The sequence below is a fragment of the Chiloscyllium plagiosum genome, unplaced genomic scaffold, assembly GCF_037043375.1.
Source record: "Chiloscyllium plagiosum isolate Xiang-an unplaced genomic scaffold, Cpla_swu_hap1 HiC_scaffold_53X, whole genome shotgun sequence".
In the NCBI taxonomy this organism is placed as follows: Eukaryota; Metazoa; Chordata; class Chondrichthyes; order Orectolobiformes; family Hemiscylliidae; genus Chiloscyllium; species Chiloscyllium plagiosum.
The window spans coordinates 15,200,363-15,218,254 of NW_028270191.1; the positions used below are offsets into that span (position 1 = coordinate 15,200,363).

Sequence of the window (17,892 nt, forward strand, 5' to 3'; positions counted from 1 at the left end):
GCAGGTGAATGGATGCAGTACTGAAAACAAAGGGGGACCAAATTCACCAATAGCACTCCAGACACCAGGCAAGTTAAATTGCTATAGAATTTGAAGGCAAGGTTTAAAAAAAAACTGTTCAAATAAAATTGTTGGCATACAGTTAGGGAAACAAGAACATTGCAGCAAGACAGAATTGCGCAAATATATCGAGACAAAGATGCAATGCGTATCCAGCATCTGATGTCACTGGACTCAAGTCCAAGAAGCCAGACATCAGAGTCAAAGCATAGCTAGAAGGTTTGCGCCAGTTGGTTTCCAGGGGAGGGGAGGGGCGGAGGGGGGAAGAAGAGAAAGAGGAGAAAGAGGGACTAAATTTTTCATTCCAGTTGGTCACACAAATATGGGAGCGGTGCTACCTTAACCAGTAGCACCAGTATGGCTAGTTGGTACATCACTCACTTGAGTCAGTAGGTAATGGGTTCAGGCTGCACATTTAGCAAACATCCTTGTGAAGAATAGAGGGAGTGATACATTATCTGGGGTGCCAACTTTGGACCGAGATCACATTACTCTATTCGGGTGACTGCGAAAGATTCATTGACACGATGTTAAAGCAAGGAATTATCCTCATGTCCTGGCCAAAATTAATTCAACCAACAGAATCAGAAACACATTAATCAGTGATTCATCTCAATGTGATTTGCATGACCTTGCTATGCGCAAATTGCAGGCCAACATGGCTGTCAAAAAAAGACAATAGCAACTGCAGCTTTAAAGCAACTGATGTTCTGTTAAGTACTCAAGATATCTATGTAAATTCAAATTAATAATCTTGTGTGACTTTATGCTAACCTCTGATAAATGGATAGTGGCAGTTTAATAACACATTGACATGTGTGTTATAGACAGATTAAAAAGCTGCTGACCTCCTGTTTGCATATATAGGTCACAGGAATAAAGAGGATTCCCACCTTTCACTGCACAGGCACAAAGTACAGTGTTCATTTACACAGTTGAAGGTGAAAGGATAGGGGAGAGGGTAAAAGAGAGCAAGGCAGCAAAAAAAAATCTAAGTTGACGTGCTTAACAGGCCTTGCTATTAACGAAGATATTCCTGCTAAGTGGTGCAAATATGGTTGTCGTCAGCACGTCTTAGTGGTAGTGTCCCTACCCCTGGACCAGGAGGCCCGGGTTCAAATCCCACCTGTTCCAAAGATGTGTAAGAACATCCCCGAACAGATCGATTAGAAAAATAGGTTAAATTTAAAAAAAGTCTTCCTACAAGGTCCTATTTTAACATGAGAACAGGATTACCCTCAACAACATTTCTGATAATCATTAGAATCAATTGTGTGCAGATGGAAATGTATTCAAAAACGTGATTACTGTAGGAGATTGGATGCTGGTCTCCTTCTGTGATGCAGTTGCCTGGTATAATGCCATTCTGTCTTTCACTGATGTCTGTTCCTGCATATCTGCCAACTTCGTACCAACCTTAGATTCTGTTTTATCAGGGCTTGTTCCAGGCGAGGTATGGTCTGCATGAAGTTCAAACAGAGCCAGATTCAACATTAATGAACATCTCCACATCTCAGCAAAGAAAAAAAACCTTTAAAATGCGAACACAATTGGCCTTCTGGTTAATGTGGCATTTTTCTTTTTAACCCCTTGCCCCCAAAAGTTACACCTGTGTTAACACAAAGTAAGGAAGATCTGACCCTAGCCATCTTGCAAAGACTGACCCTAGCCATCTTGCAAAGATTTTAACTGGTTTAAGTTTTGAAAACAGTTGACTAACTAGGATGCACTTTTCAATTTTAAATTCCCCCCTTCAATTGGTTACTGACTACTTACAGCTTTTCACTTCTGCTAACTTTTAGCGCGAGTTGGCTTGGAATCAGCATTAGCACTGGTATTTGAATGTTGTTATTAAAATAAAATGAAATATTCATTACTCTCCCAAAGTGGTGAGTCCCATGCTGTAGAGATCTTAACAGGCATCATGGCTTCACAACACCGCAAATGAAGTCTGAAATGCACCTAAATTGGAATGGACCAAATCAAACACCACTTCAAGTATCTTTCATGGTACCTCCAGACCGCCTCAAAGAGAAATTTAAAATTGGTGAATTCACGAAGCAGGGGTGTAAAGGTGGATACCATGAAGCTGCATTGGCCATATTTAATCCAATTTCTGTTAACATATAGGCACCTCAAATTATTCATATCAGCTCTGGTGGTCTCAATTAGGTAAAAACAATGACTGCAGATGCTGGAAACCAGATTCTGGATCAGTGGTGCTGGAAGAGCACAGCGGTTCAGGCAGCATCCAAGGAGCTTCGAAGTCGACGTTTCGGGCAAAAGCCCTTCATCAGGAATAAAGGCAGTCAGCCTGAAGCGTGGAGAGATAAGCTAGAGGAGGGTGGGGGTGGGGAGAAAGTAGCATAGAGTACAATGGGTGAGTGGGGGAGGGGATGAAGGTGATAGGTCAGGGAGGGGCTATGGCACAAAAGACACCTCTTTCAAAATCTCCATGCCCACAAAATTCACACTTGCAAGCAACAGGTTAGGGTACCACAGTTCCCTTAGCTTTGATGGAATGCCAGGGTTCATTTAAGTTGTAAAAGGTGTTAGAGACTGGATTCCTCTCAGAGTAACAGGAATCTGTAATCGAATCTTCATACCAGTTTTTCTCTGTGAAACACACTTGCTATTAAGATAAATGCAAGGAAACGAATAACTTGCATTTACACAGCATGTTAGGGCAAGGTACTTTAGAAAAAAAGAAGTGAAGGTAAATAGTGGAAGGTAATCTAATAAAGTAAAAAGTATGGAATAGATTTGTAAAATCAGGGTAAGGATGGAGGTTGAAGAGGAGAAGACAGGGGAAATTTCAATGTACAATCAGCTTAAACATTAAAGAGACTGAATATTAGACAGAATGGACAAGAGACAGTGTTGGATAAATTAGAGACTGAAGAAAGGAGGGTCCGTAGATGTAAAGGTTGTTATTGCAGTGGAAGTAAGATGGGACCACAGGCAGACAAAAGTAAGTATTGAAATTCACTATCACAGAAGGCTGGAGAGGCCCAGAAACTGATATATTCAAGAAAGAATCAGAGAATCCCTACAGCAACCCTGCATTTCCCATGGCTAATCCATCTAAACAGCACATCCCTGGACACTAGGGGCAATTTAACACAGCCAACCCACCTAACTGGCACATCTTTGGACTGTGGGAGGAAAACCACACAGACACTGGGAGAACATGCAAACTCCACACACACACAGTTGCCAGAGGGTGGAATCAAACCCGGGTCCCTGGTGTTACGAGCCAGCAGTGCTAACCACTGTACCACCCATCAAGATTTTGAATTTTTTTACATTAAAAGGCACTAGAAGTATGGAGAGAAAGTGAGCATGTGGTTTTGAGGAGGAGGATCTGTCATATTGAATGGTGGTGTAGGCTTGAAGTGTCAATGGCCTATTCCTGCTCCTAGTTTCTATATTTTTATGTTAACTAATGGAGAGGATACAGTGTGAAGCTCAACTCTGGGGACTGAAAAGGTCCCTATTGTACCTTATGCCTCATGGGGCAAAATGATGACTCTTCCTCTATCATCTCACTATAACGTTAATCATCTCCCAATGTGCTTCATCCACCCTCAAAAGAGGAAAGGGAACAGTAAGCAGGACCACACCTCTTGAATTGAAAGGAATCAAAATATAAATGTGCAGCGAGCCAAGCATTGTGCTTTAGCACCTATAAATCAATCCACTTGCCAGTGGATTTGACATGATACAGCACAAGATGACCAAAGCACACATGAGATCTCAGGCTTTTGCTTATTGCGGGGGGGAAAAGAGGTTTGGAAAGGGGAAAAAAGGCATCTCAGGTCAAGCTACAATATTGTTTATTGCAAAAAATACACAAGACATAAACAAAAATAAAAGTTATGACTGTTAAGTCAAGTTCAAAATCACCGCATTCTTTTGAAATTTCGCACTTTGGTAGGCAGTCTTAAAGACTTAGCCCAGAAGCCTCTCAAAACCGGTTCACAATTTATTTTGTCCATTCATGGGCAACATTGACATAATTGCATTGCTTTGCCTTCAAAGAATTGCTGTCCGACTGAGACAAAAAAGCTCTGCTCTTCACTGGTTTAACTGCACAATCAGAAAGTAGCTATCAGTAGCCCAAGAAGTCAAGACAATGAAAAGGCTTATTATTTGTGATCTTTGTGACAGGCCTACAGCAGCAGCAGCAGAAGGGGCATGAAAACCAGTAGGGAAGGAGAGGTTTGGCTCAGAGTTTTTGCTGCATGCAGCCCACACCAGGGTCATATACACGTGGCTTAAAAGGGCTGGACACACCTCTGCCTCCTTTAAGAAAACCCAAGCTGCATTGAGACGCAGCTGTACAGCTTTGTTCACAAAGTTCCATCTCAGTAGACTGTGGAAGTGATGAAAGCATATTCGATCAGTGTCTTTGGGACTCCGATCAAAGCAGCAAATGAAGTGTCTGGCTGGAGGAAAGAGATATAGCAAAGTACATTTATAAATCCCCAGGAATTGCCTAATACTGTGCGTGTGTGTATGTTAGAAACTTACTCTATTGTTTTCTTGAAGGCAACCATATCCCATTCTCAAGAGGTGACCACCAGAAAAATGTTTCCATTTCAAGTCATTAGCTCAAAATCACACACTTCACTGCACATCATAAAAATTACAAGAGCAAAGGCAAATAGGTCAATTTTATAGTATGCAACAGGCAATCACACATCTCACTCCTTTTGGGTTCTGACCCCAAACAAAAATGAGAATGTCACAAAGGTTCCCATTTCCCTCACCCATCCACATATATAAAAGAATTGAAGCTGTCTATCGGTTTGAAAAGATGCAAAACATTCAAGTGGCTGATTGGGCAGCAAGGAAGGTTACAGTGGTAAAATGATTGAAGAAAGTAAGATGCTGGGAATGTGCGAAAATGCAGGGTATACAAAAAAAAAAGCATGAGAAATAAAACTGAAGACAGGTTTCAATATTTGTTCTAGTTACAGGCCTAAATTGCAGTGTTGGAAATGTGTTGCTGGAAAAGCGCAGCAGGTCAGGCAGCATCCAGGGAACAGGAGAATCGACGTTTCGGGCATAAGCCCTTCCTGAAGAAGGGCTTATGCCCGAAACGTCGATTCTCCTGTTCCCTGGATGCTGCCTGACCTGCTGCGCTTTTCCAGCAACACATTTCCAGCTCTGATCTCCAGCATCTGCAGACCTCACTTTCTCCTCATAAATTGCAGTGTTAACCATGGAACTTACCTATAGTCTTCAAGAGACCCGCAGCCGTTCAGAATGCAGAGAAAAACGTAAAATAAGAACTGAGATTGCTGGAGATCTGAATCAAACTAAATCTAATGTTTGAGTGGTGTCCAAATTACAAGTCTCATTCCCCTCAAACTTCTCCAAGCGAGAACATTAAAGCAAAATCAATGCAGCACACAAAGCCTCTCAGATTACATACTTTCTTTCTCTATCCTCAGACCATACAATGAACTTTTATTAAAAGGTTCTCCCAATCGAGAAAATCTTTTGCTCTTACACCTCAGTTACTTCCACACCACATGGATTTCATGACTTGTGTTAAACAGCTTGGGAAGCTAATGCAGCTTTTTGCTTTAGACTGAGGTCAGCATATCCATGACAATGCCAGATGTGCTGAATTCTACAACACCCATACAAGAAGAGGCGAAAAAGTCATGTTTATGTTTGAGAACCAAGTTCTTGAAGATAATAAGGCCTGACAATGTAAGGCAATTGAAAATAAATTACAGGTTTAACAGGACAATGAGCCAGTAACTACTTTGCAAAGTGACACAGAAAAAGTTGCATTTTAACAGAGACACTGACTTATTATTGTAAATATGGTTCAGCCAGGCCGAAAAAAAAAGTGGGGGGGGGGGGAAAAAGAGAGAGAGGGCGCGAGGGGGCACGGGGGAGAGAGGGGGCGCGGGGGAGAGAGGGAGAGAGAGCGGGCGCGAGAGGGAGAGAGAGCGGGCGCGAGAGGGAGAGAGAGAGAGCGCGAGAGGGAGAGAGAGAGAGCGCGAGAGGGAGAGAGAGAGAGCGCGAGAGGGAGAGAGAGAGAGAGCGCGAGAGGGAGAGAGAGAGAGAGCGCGAGAGGGAGAGAGAGAGAGAGCGCGAGAGGGAGAGAGAGAGAGAGCGCGAGAGGGAGAGAGAGAGAGCGCGAGAGGGAGAGAGAGAGAGCGCGAGAGGGAGAGAGAGAGAGAGCGCGAGAGGGAGAGAGAGAGAGCGCGAGAGGGAGAGAGAGAGAGCGCGAGAGGGAGAGAGAGAGAGCGCGAGAGGGAGAGAGAGAGAGCGCGAGAGGGAGAGAGAGAGAGCGCGAGAGGGAGAGAGAGAGAGCGCGAGAGGGAGAGAGAGAGAGCGCGAGAGGGAGAGAGAGAGAGCGCAAGAGGGAGAGAGAGAGAGCGCGAGAGGGAGAGAGAGAGAGCGCGAGAGGGAGAGAGAGAGAGCGCGAGAGGGAGAGAGAGAGAGCGCGAGAGGGAGAGAGAGAGAGCGCGAGAGGGAGAGAGAGAGAGAGAGCGCGAGAGGGAGAGAGAGAGAGAGCGCGAGAGGGAGAGAGAGAGAGAGCGCGAGAGGGAGAGAGAGAGAGCGCGAGAGGGAGAGAGAGAGAGCGCGAGAGGGAGAGAGAGAGAGCGCGAGAGGGAGAGAGAGAGAGCGCGAGAGGGAGAGAGAGAGAGCGCGAGAGGGAGAGAGAGAGAGCGCGAGAGGGAGAGAGAGAGAGCGCGAGAGGGAGAGAGAGAGAGCGCGAGAGGGAGAGAGAGAGAGCGCGAGAGGGAGAGAGAGAGAGCGCGAGAGGGAGAGAGAGAGAGCGCGAGAGGGAGAGAGAGAGAGCGCGAGAGGGAGAGAGAGAGAGCGCGAGAGGGAGAGAGAGAGAGCGCGAGAGGGAGAGAGAGAGAGCGCGAGAGGGAGAGAGAGAGAGCGCGAGAGGGAGAGAGAGAGAGCGCGAGAGGGAGAGAGAGAGAGCGCGAGAGGGAGAGAGAGAGAGCGCGAGAGGGAGAGAGAGAGAGAGCGCGAGAGGGAGAGAGAGCGCACGCGAGAGGGAGAGAGAGCGCACGCGAGAGGGAGAGAGAGCGCACGCGAGAGGGAGAGAGAGCGCACGCGAGAGGGAGAGAGAGCGCACGCGAGAGGGAGAGAGAGCGCACGCGAGAGGGAGAGAGAGCGCACGCGAGAGGGAGAGAGAGAGAGCGCACGCGAGAGGGAGAGAGAGAGAGCGCACGCGAGAGGGAGAGAGAGCGCACGCGAGAGGGAGAGAGAGCGCACGCGAGAGGGAGAGAGAGAGAGCGCGAGAGGGAGAGAGAGAGAGCGCGAGAGGGAGAGAGAGAGAGCGCGAGAGGGAGAGAGAGAGAGCGCGAGAGGGAGAGAGAGAGAGCGCGAGAGGGAGAGAGAGAGAGCGCGAGAGGGAGAGAGAGAGAGCGCGAGAGGGAGAGAGAGAGAGAGCGCGAGAGGGAGAGAGAGAGCGCGAGAGGGAGAGAGAGCGCACGCGAGAGGGAGAGAGAGCGCACGCGAGAGGGAGAGAGAGCGCACGCGAGAGGGAGAGAGAGCGCACGCGAGAGGGAGAGAGAGCGCACGCGAGAGGGAGAGAGAGCGCACGCGAGAGGGAGAGAGAGCGCACGCGAGAGGGAGAGAGAGCGCACGCGAGAGGGAGAGAGAGCGCACGCGAGAGGGAGGGAGAGAGAGCGCACGCGAGAGGGAGGGAGAGAGAGCGCACGCGAGAGGGAGAGAGAGCGCACGCGAGAGGGAGAGAGAGCGCGCGCGAGAGGGAGAGAGAGCGCGCGCGAGAGGGAGAGAGAGCGCGCGCGAGAGGGAGAGAGAGCGCGCGCGAGAGGGAGAGAGAGCGCGCGCGAGAGGGAGAGAGAGCGCGCGCGAGAGGGAGAGAGAGCGCGCGCGAGAGGGAGAGAGAGCGCGCGCGAGAGGGAGAGAGAGCGCGCGCGAGAGGGAGAGAGAGCGCGCGCGAGAGGGAGAGAGAGCGCGCGCGAGAGGGAGAGAGAGCGCGCGCGAGAGGGAGAGAGAGCGCGCGCGAGAGGGAGAGAGAGCGCGCGCGAGAGGGAGAGAGAGCGCGCGCGAGAGGGAGAGAGAGCGCGCGCGAGAGGGAGAGAGAGCGCGCGCGAGAGGGAGAGAGAGCGCGCGCGAGAGGGAGAGAGAGCGCGCGCGAGAGGGAGAGAGAGCGCGCGCGAGAGGGAGAGAGAGCGCGCGCGAGAGGGAGAGAGAGCGCGCGCGAGAGGGAGAGAGAGAGAGCGCGAGAGGGAGAGAGAGAGAGAGCGCGAGAGGGAGAGAGAGCGCGCGAGAGGGAGAGAGAGCGCGCGAGAGGGAGAGAGAGCGCGCGAGAGGGAGAGAGAGCGCGCGAGAGGGAGAGAGAGCGCGCGAGAGGGAGAGAGAGCGCGCGAGAGGGAGAGAGAGCGCGCGAGAGGGAGAGAGAGCGCGCGAGAGGGAGAGAGAGCGCGCGAGAGGGAGAGAGAGCGCGCGAGAGGGAGAGAGAGCGCGCGAGAGGGAGAGAGAGCGCGCGAGAGGGAGAGAGAGAGCGCGCGAGAGGGAGAGAGAGAGCGCGCGAGAGAAAGAAAGAAAACGTTGAGTTCAGTGAACCCTCTTCAGAAAGGATAGGAGCTTGGAAAGGGTGGCATTTATGCTGAATATGGGGAGTGGTGATAAAGAATAGTGAGCAGATCGGTTGAGAGAGGAGAGAGAGAAATATAAGTGGTTGAAAATAGGTTAGTGCTGAAAGCAACCCATGTCAAGACCCGGGGTGTGGAGTTAGGTAATACACATAGAAGGTGGTGTATTAATTTCAAAGCATGAACATGATGTTGTGCCCTGAAGGCTGCAGTGTCCCCAACGGCTCACTGGAGCATTACAGCAGGCTGGAGACAAATATTGGCATGGGAGCACACTGCTGTTTTGAAGTGGTAGATAATTGGAAGCTCGAGGTCACTTTTATGGACAGAATGTAGACATTCTGTAAAATGGTCACCCAGTCTGCATTTTGTTTCCCCAACGTAAACAAAACTACATTGTGAACAGTATACAGTAGACTGGATCGAGTGAAGTACAGTAAATCGCTCCTTCAGCTGGTAGACATGTCTGGGGCTTTGGATAGCAAGGAAGTAAACAGTCAAGTGTTGCACCTTCCAGATTGCATGTGAAGGTGCCATGGGGGTGTGGGGAGATGCTACAAACAAAGGTGGTGTGTACCAGGGTGTCCCACAGGGAACAATCCTTGAAGAATGCTGCCAAGGGAGGGGTGGGGAATGTTTGTCAGGTGGTGACATCCCACTGGAGGTAGCAGAAATGGCAGCTGGTTGCGTGTAAATTAAGGACCGGGAACACTCGCTGTTGTGGGAGGGAAGAGAAGGGGTGAGGGCAGAAGAGTGGGAAATAGGTTGGACACTACTAAGGTCCTTTCAACCTTGGTAGTGGGGAATCATTGGGAGAAGATAAAAAGGTGGACATTTCAGTCTGAAACGGTTTGAAGAATTCCTTCACTTTTCTGCATTTCCTGATTAGATGATCAACCGAGAGCCAGGAAAAGATAAAAGGTCACAAAACACAGCTAGTCTAATCACAGCATTTGGTTGTAAATAATTCTAATTCTCTCTCCTCTGCCATTCTGCTGTAAAATCCATTGCAAGCATGGAATTGAAAGAAAAACCCCGTAACATCAGTCATAAATGTACTTTTCATCAGTTTTAACCCATGTCCTTTGCCTTTTGGTCACCATTCATTGTAAACAGCATGTCTTGGATACATCTTTTTGATACCATTTATTAGACCACACAACTCTAAGTTACCAAGGCTGAAAAAGGCTACATTTAATCAACCTACCTAACACTAATTATTTCCTCAGCTTAGTTCTCGAATGCTGCAAATCAGTTTAATTGCTCTTCCCTGCAACACTGCCAAAGCTTGGCTGCTTTGTATCTTAATAAAGAGAACTAGACATAATCAAAGCTTGGTCAAGTACAATTTAAGCATTACTTCCCAGTGATATCTACTGATTAACCAGATAAGTCAACAAACACTGCTTGCTTTACTGAATGTAGCTCCAGCATAGAGATACACTTATGTTCAATGTCTGCTGACACATTCAGTTTAAAAATGGCTTGGGGGGGGGTAGAGAGGAGGAATCTGGACTGAAATTTTTAACAGCCATCTGTCAGCTCGCTAACCTATTCAATTCAAGGTCTTACACTGACTTTTTTTTTTATATTCAACTGCAGGAAATTTGATGAGTTTCCACTAGGCATCTGCTTGGCCCTTCAACTATGATTTTTCCAAAAAAAATAGCAGCATAGGGGTTGGCTGATTCTCTAATTTTCTCTTTATTTCTGAAGGATCGCATTTTATTTGGTCAAGAATGAGCTTGGTTTATATTGTTCATTCCAAATCAGTGTGTCTTTGCCCTACCTTTCTCATGATGCAGTGTATTTAGAATGCTGACACATTCCTAAAATAATCATTTTTGGAAAAAAAAAGGCCTCAAGTAATTTTAAAAAATACAAGTTACTACAAAGGCTAAAGATGCCCAGCATCTGATATACAATACAGCTCCTCCCTCAATTACTCAAAACACCTGGAGTCAAAATACAAAGCCTTCTGAATGCAAGGCATTTAACAGAACACTGATGTCTCCCTTCCCATGTACCCCAACTCAATACTCCGATCAAAAGAGATCTATACTCTCAGAATGTAGTTGAGAAAATATGATGACTTCAGCATGTGAAGCAGAAAATGTAGCTCATATTGGATTATATTTTCTATGCAATACTACAGCAATGACTTCCTCCTATCTACTGCCAAAACCCAGCGGGTGTAGAGCATTTCAAAATAAATAGCTGGGTATAGACCCACATACCAAATCAAAAAAGGGGCACTCGGGCTTGTGGACTGTTTGAATTGAAATGCACAAGCTGAAACCTTTTTACCAGTTAATTCTCTGTTCAAAATTACTGGCCTGCCAACCCTGAAGATGGGCTAATCTGCTTTTCTTATGAGCAGCCTAAGAACTTGAAAGTAATGCTCAATGTTGGAACTTTTCACAAATATATTGTGCTGAGAAAAATAAAAGTAGCAATGCATTATATATTCAAGTTAACAAAAGATAGAAATCATGGCTGCTGTACATTAGGGCTGGTGGGAGATATAATGTACCAGAGATTCTATTTATTGGAGGGCCTTGAACTTTAGAACAATGAAGCACTGCTGTTGAAACAGTGAGTCACAGTGAGTCATGCGGACGTCAGGGTTACACTTCTGGACAGGACAAAGTCATTTGCAAAGCAGTTACTCAAATCTGTGCTCAGATTTCCCCATCCAGTGCACATCTCTGAGGAACCGAAGTAGCAAAGTGGAAGGACTGGAGGGATTCTGGTAGCTTGTTTATCAAATTATCAAAGAATACTACAAAATTACTTCTTTATTGGAGCTTACAAGTGAATTTACAAGTTTCCCTCCAAGCCACACCATCCTGACTTGGAACCATAACTGCTGTTACTTGGTCAAAATCCAGGACCTCCTTACTGGCACTGCAGGTGTACCTAAACCACACAGACTGCAGCAGTTGAAAAGGTGCCTCACCACTATCTTCAAAAGCATTTAGGGGTAGGCCATAAGTACTGCCCGAACCAATATTTCCCACATCCCAGGAGTGATTTTTTAAAATAATGTAAATAGTCTGGTTTTAATAGCAAGGAAACAAAAAAAAATCATCAGGAAGTCACCCACAATGCAGTAGCAGCTAAGTAGGCCAACGCTAATACCCCAAACAGCAAGACTGCTCAGCCCAAAGAGACTAGAGAAAACCATGTTATTTTTAAGATTACTTACAGTGCGCAAACAGGCCCTTCGGCCCAACAAGTCCACACTGACCTTCCGAACAGCAACCACCCAGACCCATTCCCCTACATTTACCCCTTCACCTAACACTACGGGCAATTTAGCATGGCCAATTCACCTAACCTGCACATTTTTGGACTGTGGGAGGAAACTGGAACACCCAGAGGAAACCCACACAGACACTGGGAGAATGTGCAAACTCCACACAGACAATTGCCTGAGGCGGGAATTGAACCCGGTCTCTGGTGCTGTGAGGCAGCAGTGCTAACCACTGTGCCACCGTGCCGCCCATAACCAATAAACTAAAACGGACTAGAAGAGGCAATAACTAAATAGAGAAGTTGACCCAATGACCAAGAAACAAATGGAGCTCCAATTTTCAAAAGAAGGGCAGATGATAATTGAGATTTGAGAATTTCCCATGAGTAGTGGGACATAAGGCATTTTGTGCTATTTAATGATAGAAAGGGGAGAACTTTGGAAAAACTGAATGGAAACAAGTAGATATATTATGTACATGACCCATTAAATCTACTGAATTCCCTAGGTTAACAAACATAAATTACATCCATAAAGTTTTAACAAAAAAACCTTTGATTGACCACATAGTATCTCTCCAAAAACGTATTTTCTCAAGTCATGAAACAAGAAAAAGGAAACAAATATCACAAGTGCCCCCCCCCAAAAAAGTTTATCAGAAAATACAGAGAAGGGAAATCTGGATTTTAAACAGGAAAAAAATTCTAAAACCATCAGGAGAACATGCAGTACTGAAGGCGGCAAAATGTGATCCTGAGATACACGGCTCAAGAGATAGAGCACAAATCCTGCAGCTTGAATACTTTCACATCAAGCACAAAGGACTCTCGCATTTTGGATAGTTTACACAGTTCTGAATATCAAAATCATCGGGAAAGGGAAGGGCGATAGAGCACTGGAGCCAGATTTCCCAAGGACAGCCACTTTGACAACTCCTGCGAAAAATATACAAGGCTAGGGTGAGGTTAGGGTGCCTGAGTGTAGGTCAGATAGATAGGGAGGCATGGAGGATACCAGGTAAACAATAGGAGTATTTGGGGTAGGTTGGAGTGAGAGAGATAATCAGTTCAGAGGGGGTGTCAGTTCAGAGGGGGTTTCAGGTCAGGGTCTGGGGGAGGTGTAGTTGAAGGTGAGAGGGACAAGTTGAGGGGTCAGTTGAATAGTTACTCAGTAGTTAGACTTGGTACTTAAATGGTCTACCTTCTCCAAATTGATTATACATCCAGTGGAACTCTTCAAATTCTCAACAAAATCTTTAATTTCCTAGGCAAATCCTTTGGGATCTGCTACGAAGCAGCTTCTGCGGGGCCTGCAGAGCCCCACCTACACTTCAAAAGCAATTATCTGACCATTGGAAAATCTGGGCCAGTGCGTATAAAACAGAAAAAAATAGGACTGAACAACTGAGCTTTAAAGGAAACACTGTAGACCTGGATTTCCACACACCATCCAAAAAAAAAGTGCATGATATTGAAGATCTGAGAAAGGGAACAAGTGCAAGGTCATAGTACCTCGAAGGTGGAGTCACAGGTAGAAGGTGTGTGTTAGGTTAGCCTTTATTGGTTAGTGCATTGAGTAAGGCAGCTGTACAGGACATTTGTTAGGCCACTTTTAGAAAGCGGTATTCAATTTTGATCTCCCTGCTACAGGGAGGATGTTGTGAAACTTGAAAGGGTTCAGAAAAGATTTAGAAGGATGTTGCCAGAGTTGGAGGGTTTGAGCTATAGGGAGAGGCTGAACAGGCTGGGGCTGTTTTCCCTGGAGCGTCGGAGGCTGAGGGGTGACCTTCTGGAGGTTTATAAAATCATGAGGAGGATGGATAGGGTAAATAGACAAGGTCTTTTCCCTGGGGTGGGGGCATCTAGAACTAGAGGGCATAGGTTTAAGGGTGAGAGGTGAAAGATATAAAAAGGGACCTCAGGGGCAACTTTTTCCACAGAGGATGGTATGTGCATGGAATGAGCTGCCAGAGGAAGTGATGGAGGCTGGTACAATTACAACATTTAAAAGGCATCTGGATGGGTATATAAATAGGAAGGGTTTAGAGGGATATGGGCCAAAATGCTGGCAAATGGGACTACATTAATGTGGAATATCTGGTCAGCTTGGACGGCTGGAACAAAAAAGAAAAAGATGTGTACAGCATGGAAACAGACCAAGTAGCTAAAAGAGAGAGAAACATGGATTGAAATAAGATACTACCTCTCAGCGTGAATATGGAACAGCACAATTGCAAGTGTATGTTATGAACTAGTGCCTTCAACATAATAAGAGATCTTCAGGCATACAGTGGAGAGTTATCAAACAAAATTTGACATTAGACCACATGAGACATTAGGGCAGATGACTAAACATTGGTCAAATTGTAGATATTAAGGAATGTCTTAAAAAGCAAAGAGGAAAGGTAGAGGAGTTGAGAGAGGGATTCCAGATTTTATGATCTGAGCAGCTGAAGGCATAGCCCACTTGGTGTAATGATTAAAGCCAGGTATGTGCAACAGGCCAGGATTGGAGACACGCAGACATTGAAGAGTTGTAGATCCAAGTCAGAGGGTGCATAGCTGGGGAGAGATTCGAAACAAAGGGCATAAGTTTTAATTCACAGTGCCTAATTGGGAGCCAATATAAACACATGAGTAAGGAGAAGGGACAACACATTCAGTCCCTGAAGCCTGCCTAGTGATTCAATAAAAACATGGCTGATCATATTGGATCTCAGATCTACACTCCCACCTACCTAATCTTTCATGCTTTTGCTTAGCATGAATCTATTTACACCTGCATTATAAGATATTCAAGAACTTTGTTTCTACAATCTATACAGGAAAACATATCCACTCATGACCCTCAAACATTTCACCTCAGTTTTAAATGGGCAATCCCCGATTTTCAAAGGGACCCCCTAGTTCTTGATTCTCCTAGAAGAATCATCATCTCCACATCTATCCTTTTCAGAGATGATCCACCCCCCCACCCAAGTCCAGCTATGAGCCAGAGAAACCTTCTCTGAATTGTTTGCAAAGCACTTACATACTTCCTTCAATAAAGGTGATCAACGCTGTGCACAGTATTCCAGATGCAGTCTCTGTATAACTGGTACCCTGTATCACTGAAGCATAACATCTCTACTTTTGCATTCAGACCCCTTTGTGAAAGCCCTTCCTAAAGAAGGGCTTATGCCCGAAACGTCGATTCTCCTGTTCCCTGGATGCTGCCTGACCTGCTGCGCTTTTCCAGCAACACATTTCCAGCTCTGATCTCCAGCATCTGCAGACCTCACTTTCTCCTCCGAAAAGTGATAATACTCTACCTGCCTTCCTAATTACTTGCGGTATCGTGATTTGTGCACGAGGGCACCCAGGCCAATCTGCATCTCAAAACTCTGCAATCTCTCACTATTTGGATAACATGTTTTTTTTTCAGACCTCTCATATTACACTCCATTTGCCAGATTTTGCCCACTCAACCTATCTACATCATTTCGAAACATCTTTAAGTTCTTTTCACAAATAACTTTCCTATCTATCTTTGTATCATCAAGTTTGGCAACCCTACTTGGTCTCACCAATGTACCATGCACCATGTACCATGTACCATGCACAACGTTGGCTGAATCGCACGAGTACCTGCCGCATACATGGTGGGTGTTGTCCCCATGTGTAATGGTGGTATCCGTGTCGACGATCTGACATATCTTGCAACATCCGCCATGACAGGGTTGTATCGTGTTGTCCTGAAAGCCGGACAGTTTGCTGCAAACAATGATCTGTTTGAGGTTTGGTGGTTGTTTAAGGTGAGAAATGGAGGCATGGGGAAGGTCTTCTAGAGGTGCTTATTCTCATTGATAACGTGTTGCAGGCTGCAAAGAACATAGCGTAGTTTTTCAGCTCCTGGGAAGTACTGGACAACAAAGAGTACCCTGTTGTTTGCAGCTCCTGTCTGCCTCCTGAGGAGGTCATTATGGTTTCTCACTGTGGCACGTCAGAACTGGCAATCGATGACTTGAGCATCGTACCCCATTCTTATGAGGGCATCCTTGAGTACTTCCAAATGCCCATCACGTTCCTCCTCATCTGAACAGATCCTGTGAATGCGTAGGGCTTGTCCGTAGGGGATGGCTGTTTTAATGTGTTTTGGTGGAAGCTGGAGAAGTGTAGCTAGTACTTCCAAATAAACCTGCTGGACTATGACCTCGTGTTGAGTGATGATTTTTTTAAACTTTTGAATGAGAGTTTAATTTGCTATGATCCAATCTAATGTGACCTTCTGCGAATTAAAAGGAGTTGTGGAATGTTAAAGCCAATGCATCAATTATCACACTACTCACCTCTTAAGACCCTAGGATGATATCTGGCATTTGTCACCTTCAATGATTTACTCAGTACTGCTTCTCTGGCAATTGTGATTTTACGGAGTTCCTTTCACTTCTTGATTTAATCACTACTTAGAGTCATATAGATGTACAGCACAGAAACCGACCCCTTGGTCCAACTAGCCCATGCTAACCAGATAACCTAACCCAATCTAGTCCCATTTGCCAGCACCTGGCCCATATCCCTCCAAACCCTTCCTATTCATATACCCATCCAAATGCCTTTTCAAAGCTGTAATTATACCAGCCTCCACCACTTCCTCTGGCAGCTCATTCCATACACGCACCACCCTCTACATGATAAAGTTGCCCCTTAGGTCCCTTTTATATCTTTCCCCTCCCACCCTAAACCTATGCCCTCTACTTCTGGACTCCTCAACCCCAGGGAAAAGTCTCTCTATTTACCCTATCCATGCCCCTCATAATTTTATAAACCTCAATAAGGTCACCCCTCAACCTCTGACACTCCTGAAAATACAGCCCCAGCCTATTCAGCCTCTCCCTATAGCTCAAATTCTAAACCCTAACATCCTTGTAAATCTTTTCTGAACCCTTTCAAGTTTTACAACATCCTTCCCGATAAGGAGAGCAGAATTGCACGCAATATTCTAACAGTGGCCTAACCAATGTTCTGTACAGCTGCAGCAGGACCTCTGAACTCCAATACTCAATACTCTGACCAAGAAAGGAAAGCATACCAAACGCCTTCTTCACTATCCTATCTACCCAAGACTCCGCTTTCAACCTGCACTCCAAGGTCTTTTTGTTCAGCAACACTTCCGAGGACTTTACCATTAAGGTATATTTGCTCTGATTTGCTCTCCCAAAATGCAGCACCTCACGTTTACCTAAATTAAACTCCATCTGCCACTCCTTGGCCCATCTGATCAAGATCCCGTTGTAAGCTGAGGTAACCCTCTTCACTGTCCACTGCATCTCCAATTTTGGTGTCATCTGCAAACTTACTAACTATACCTCCTATGCTCACATCCAAATCATTTATATAAATGATGAAAAGTAGTGGACCCAGCACTGATCCTTGTGGCACTCCACTGGGCACATGCCTCCAGTCTGAAAAGCAACCCTCCACCACCCTTTGTCTTCTACCTTCAAGTCAGTTCTGTATCCAAATGGCTAGTTCTGACTGTATTCCGTGAGATCTAACCTTGCTAACCAATCTCCCATGGGGAACCTTTCCATATAGATCACGTCCACCGTTCTGCCCTCAATCTTCTGTTACTTCTTCAAAAAACTCAATCAAGTTTGAGAGACATTATTTCCCACAAAGCAATGCTGACTATCCCTAATCAGTCCTTGCCTTTCCAAATACACAAATCCTGTCCCTCAAGATTCCCTCCAACAATGTGCCCACCACCAACATCAGGCTCACCGGTCTATAGTTCCCTGGCTTTTCCTCCAGTCTTCCAGCACCTCACCTGAGACCATCGATGATATAAATATCTTAGCAAGGGACCCAGCAATCACTTCCCTAGCTTCCCACAGAGTTCTAGGATACACCTCATTAGGTCCTGGGGATTTATGCGTTTCAAGACATCCAGCACCACCTCCTCTATAATATGGACATTTTTCAAGATGTC

At 45.9% G+C, this 17,892-nt stretch overlaps 1 protein-coding gene across 6 annotated transcripts in view; it reads right to left on the minus strand.

Moving 5' to 3' along the window:
* lima1a (LIM domain and actin binding 1a) overlaps positions 1-17,892 on the minus strand; it is a 145,006-nt gene that overhangs the window by 17,420 nt on the left and 109,694 nt on the right. For 5 of the 6 annotated variants that reach the window (XM_043681976.2, XM_043681978.2, XM_043681980.2 and 2 more), the window contains one exon: positions 1,369-1,520. In XM_043681976.2, the coding sequence (XP_043537911.1) occupies positions 1,369-1,520 (152 nt within the window). The remainder of the gene's footprint in view (positions 1-1,368; positions 1,521-17,892) is intronic. The other variant, XM_043681977.2, reaches the window with a different exon arrangement.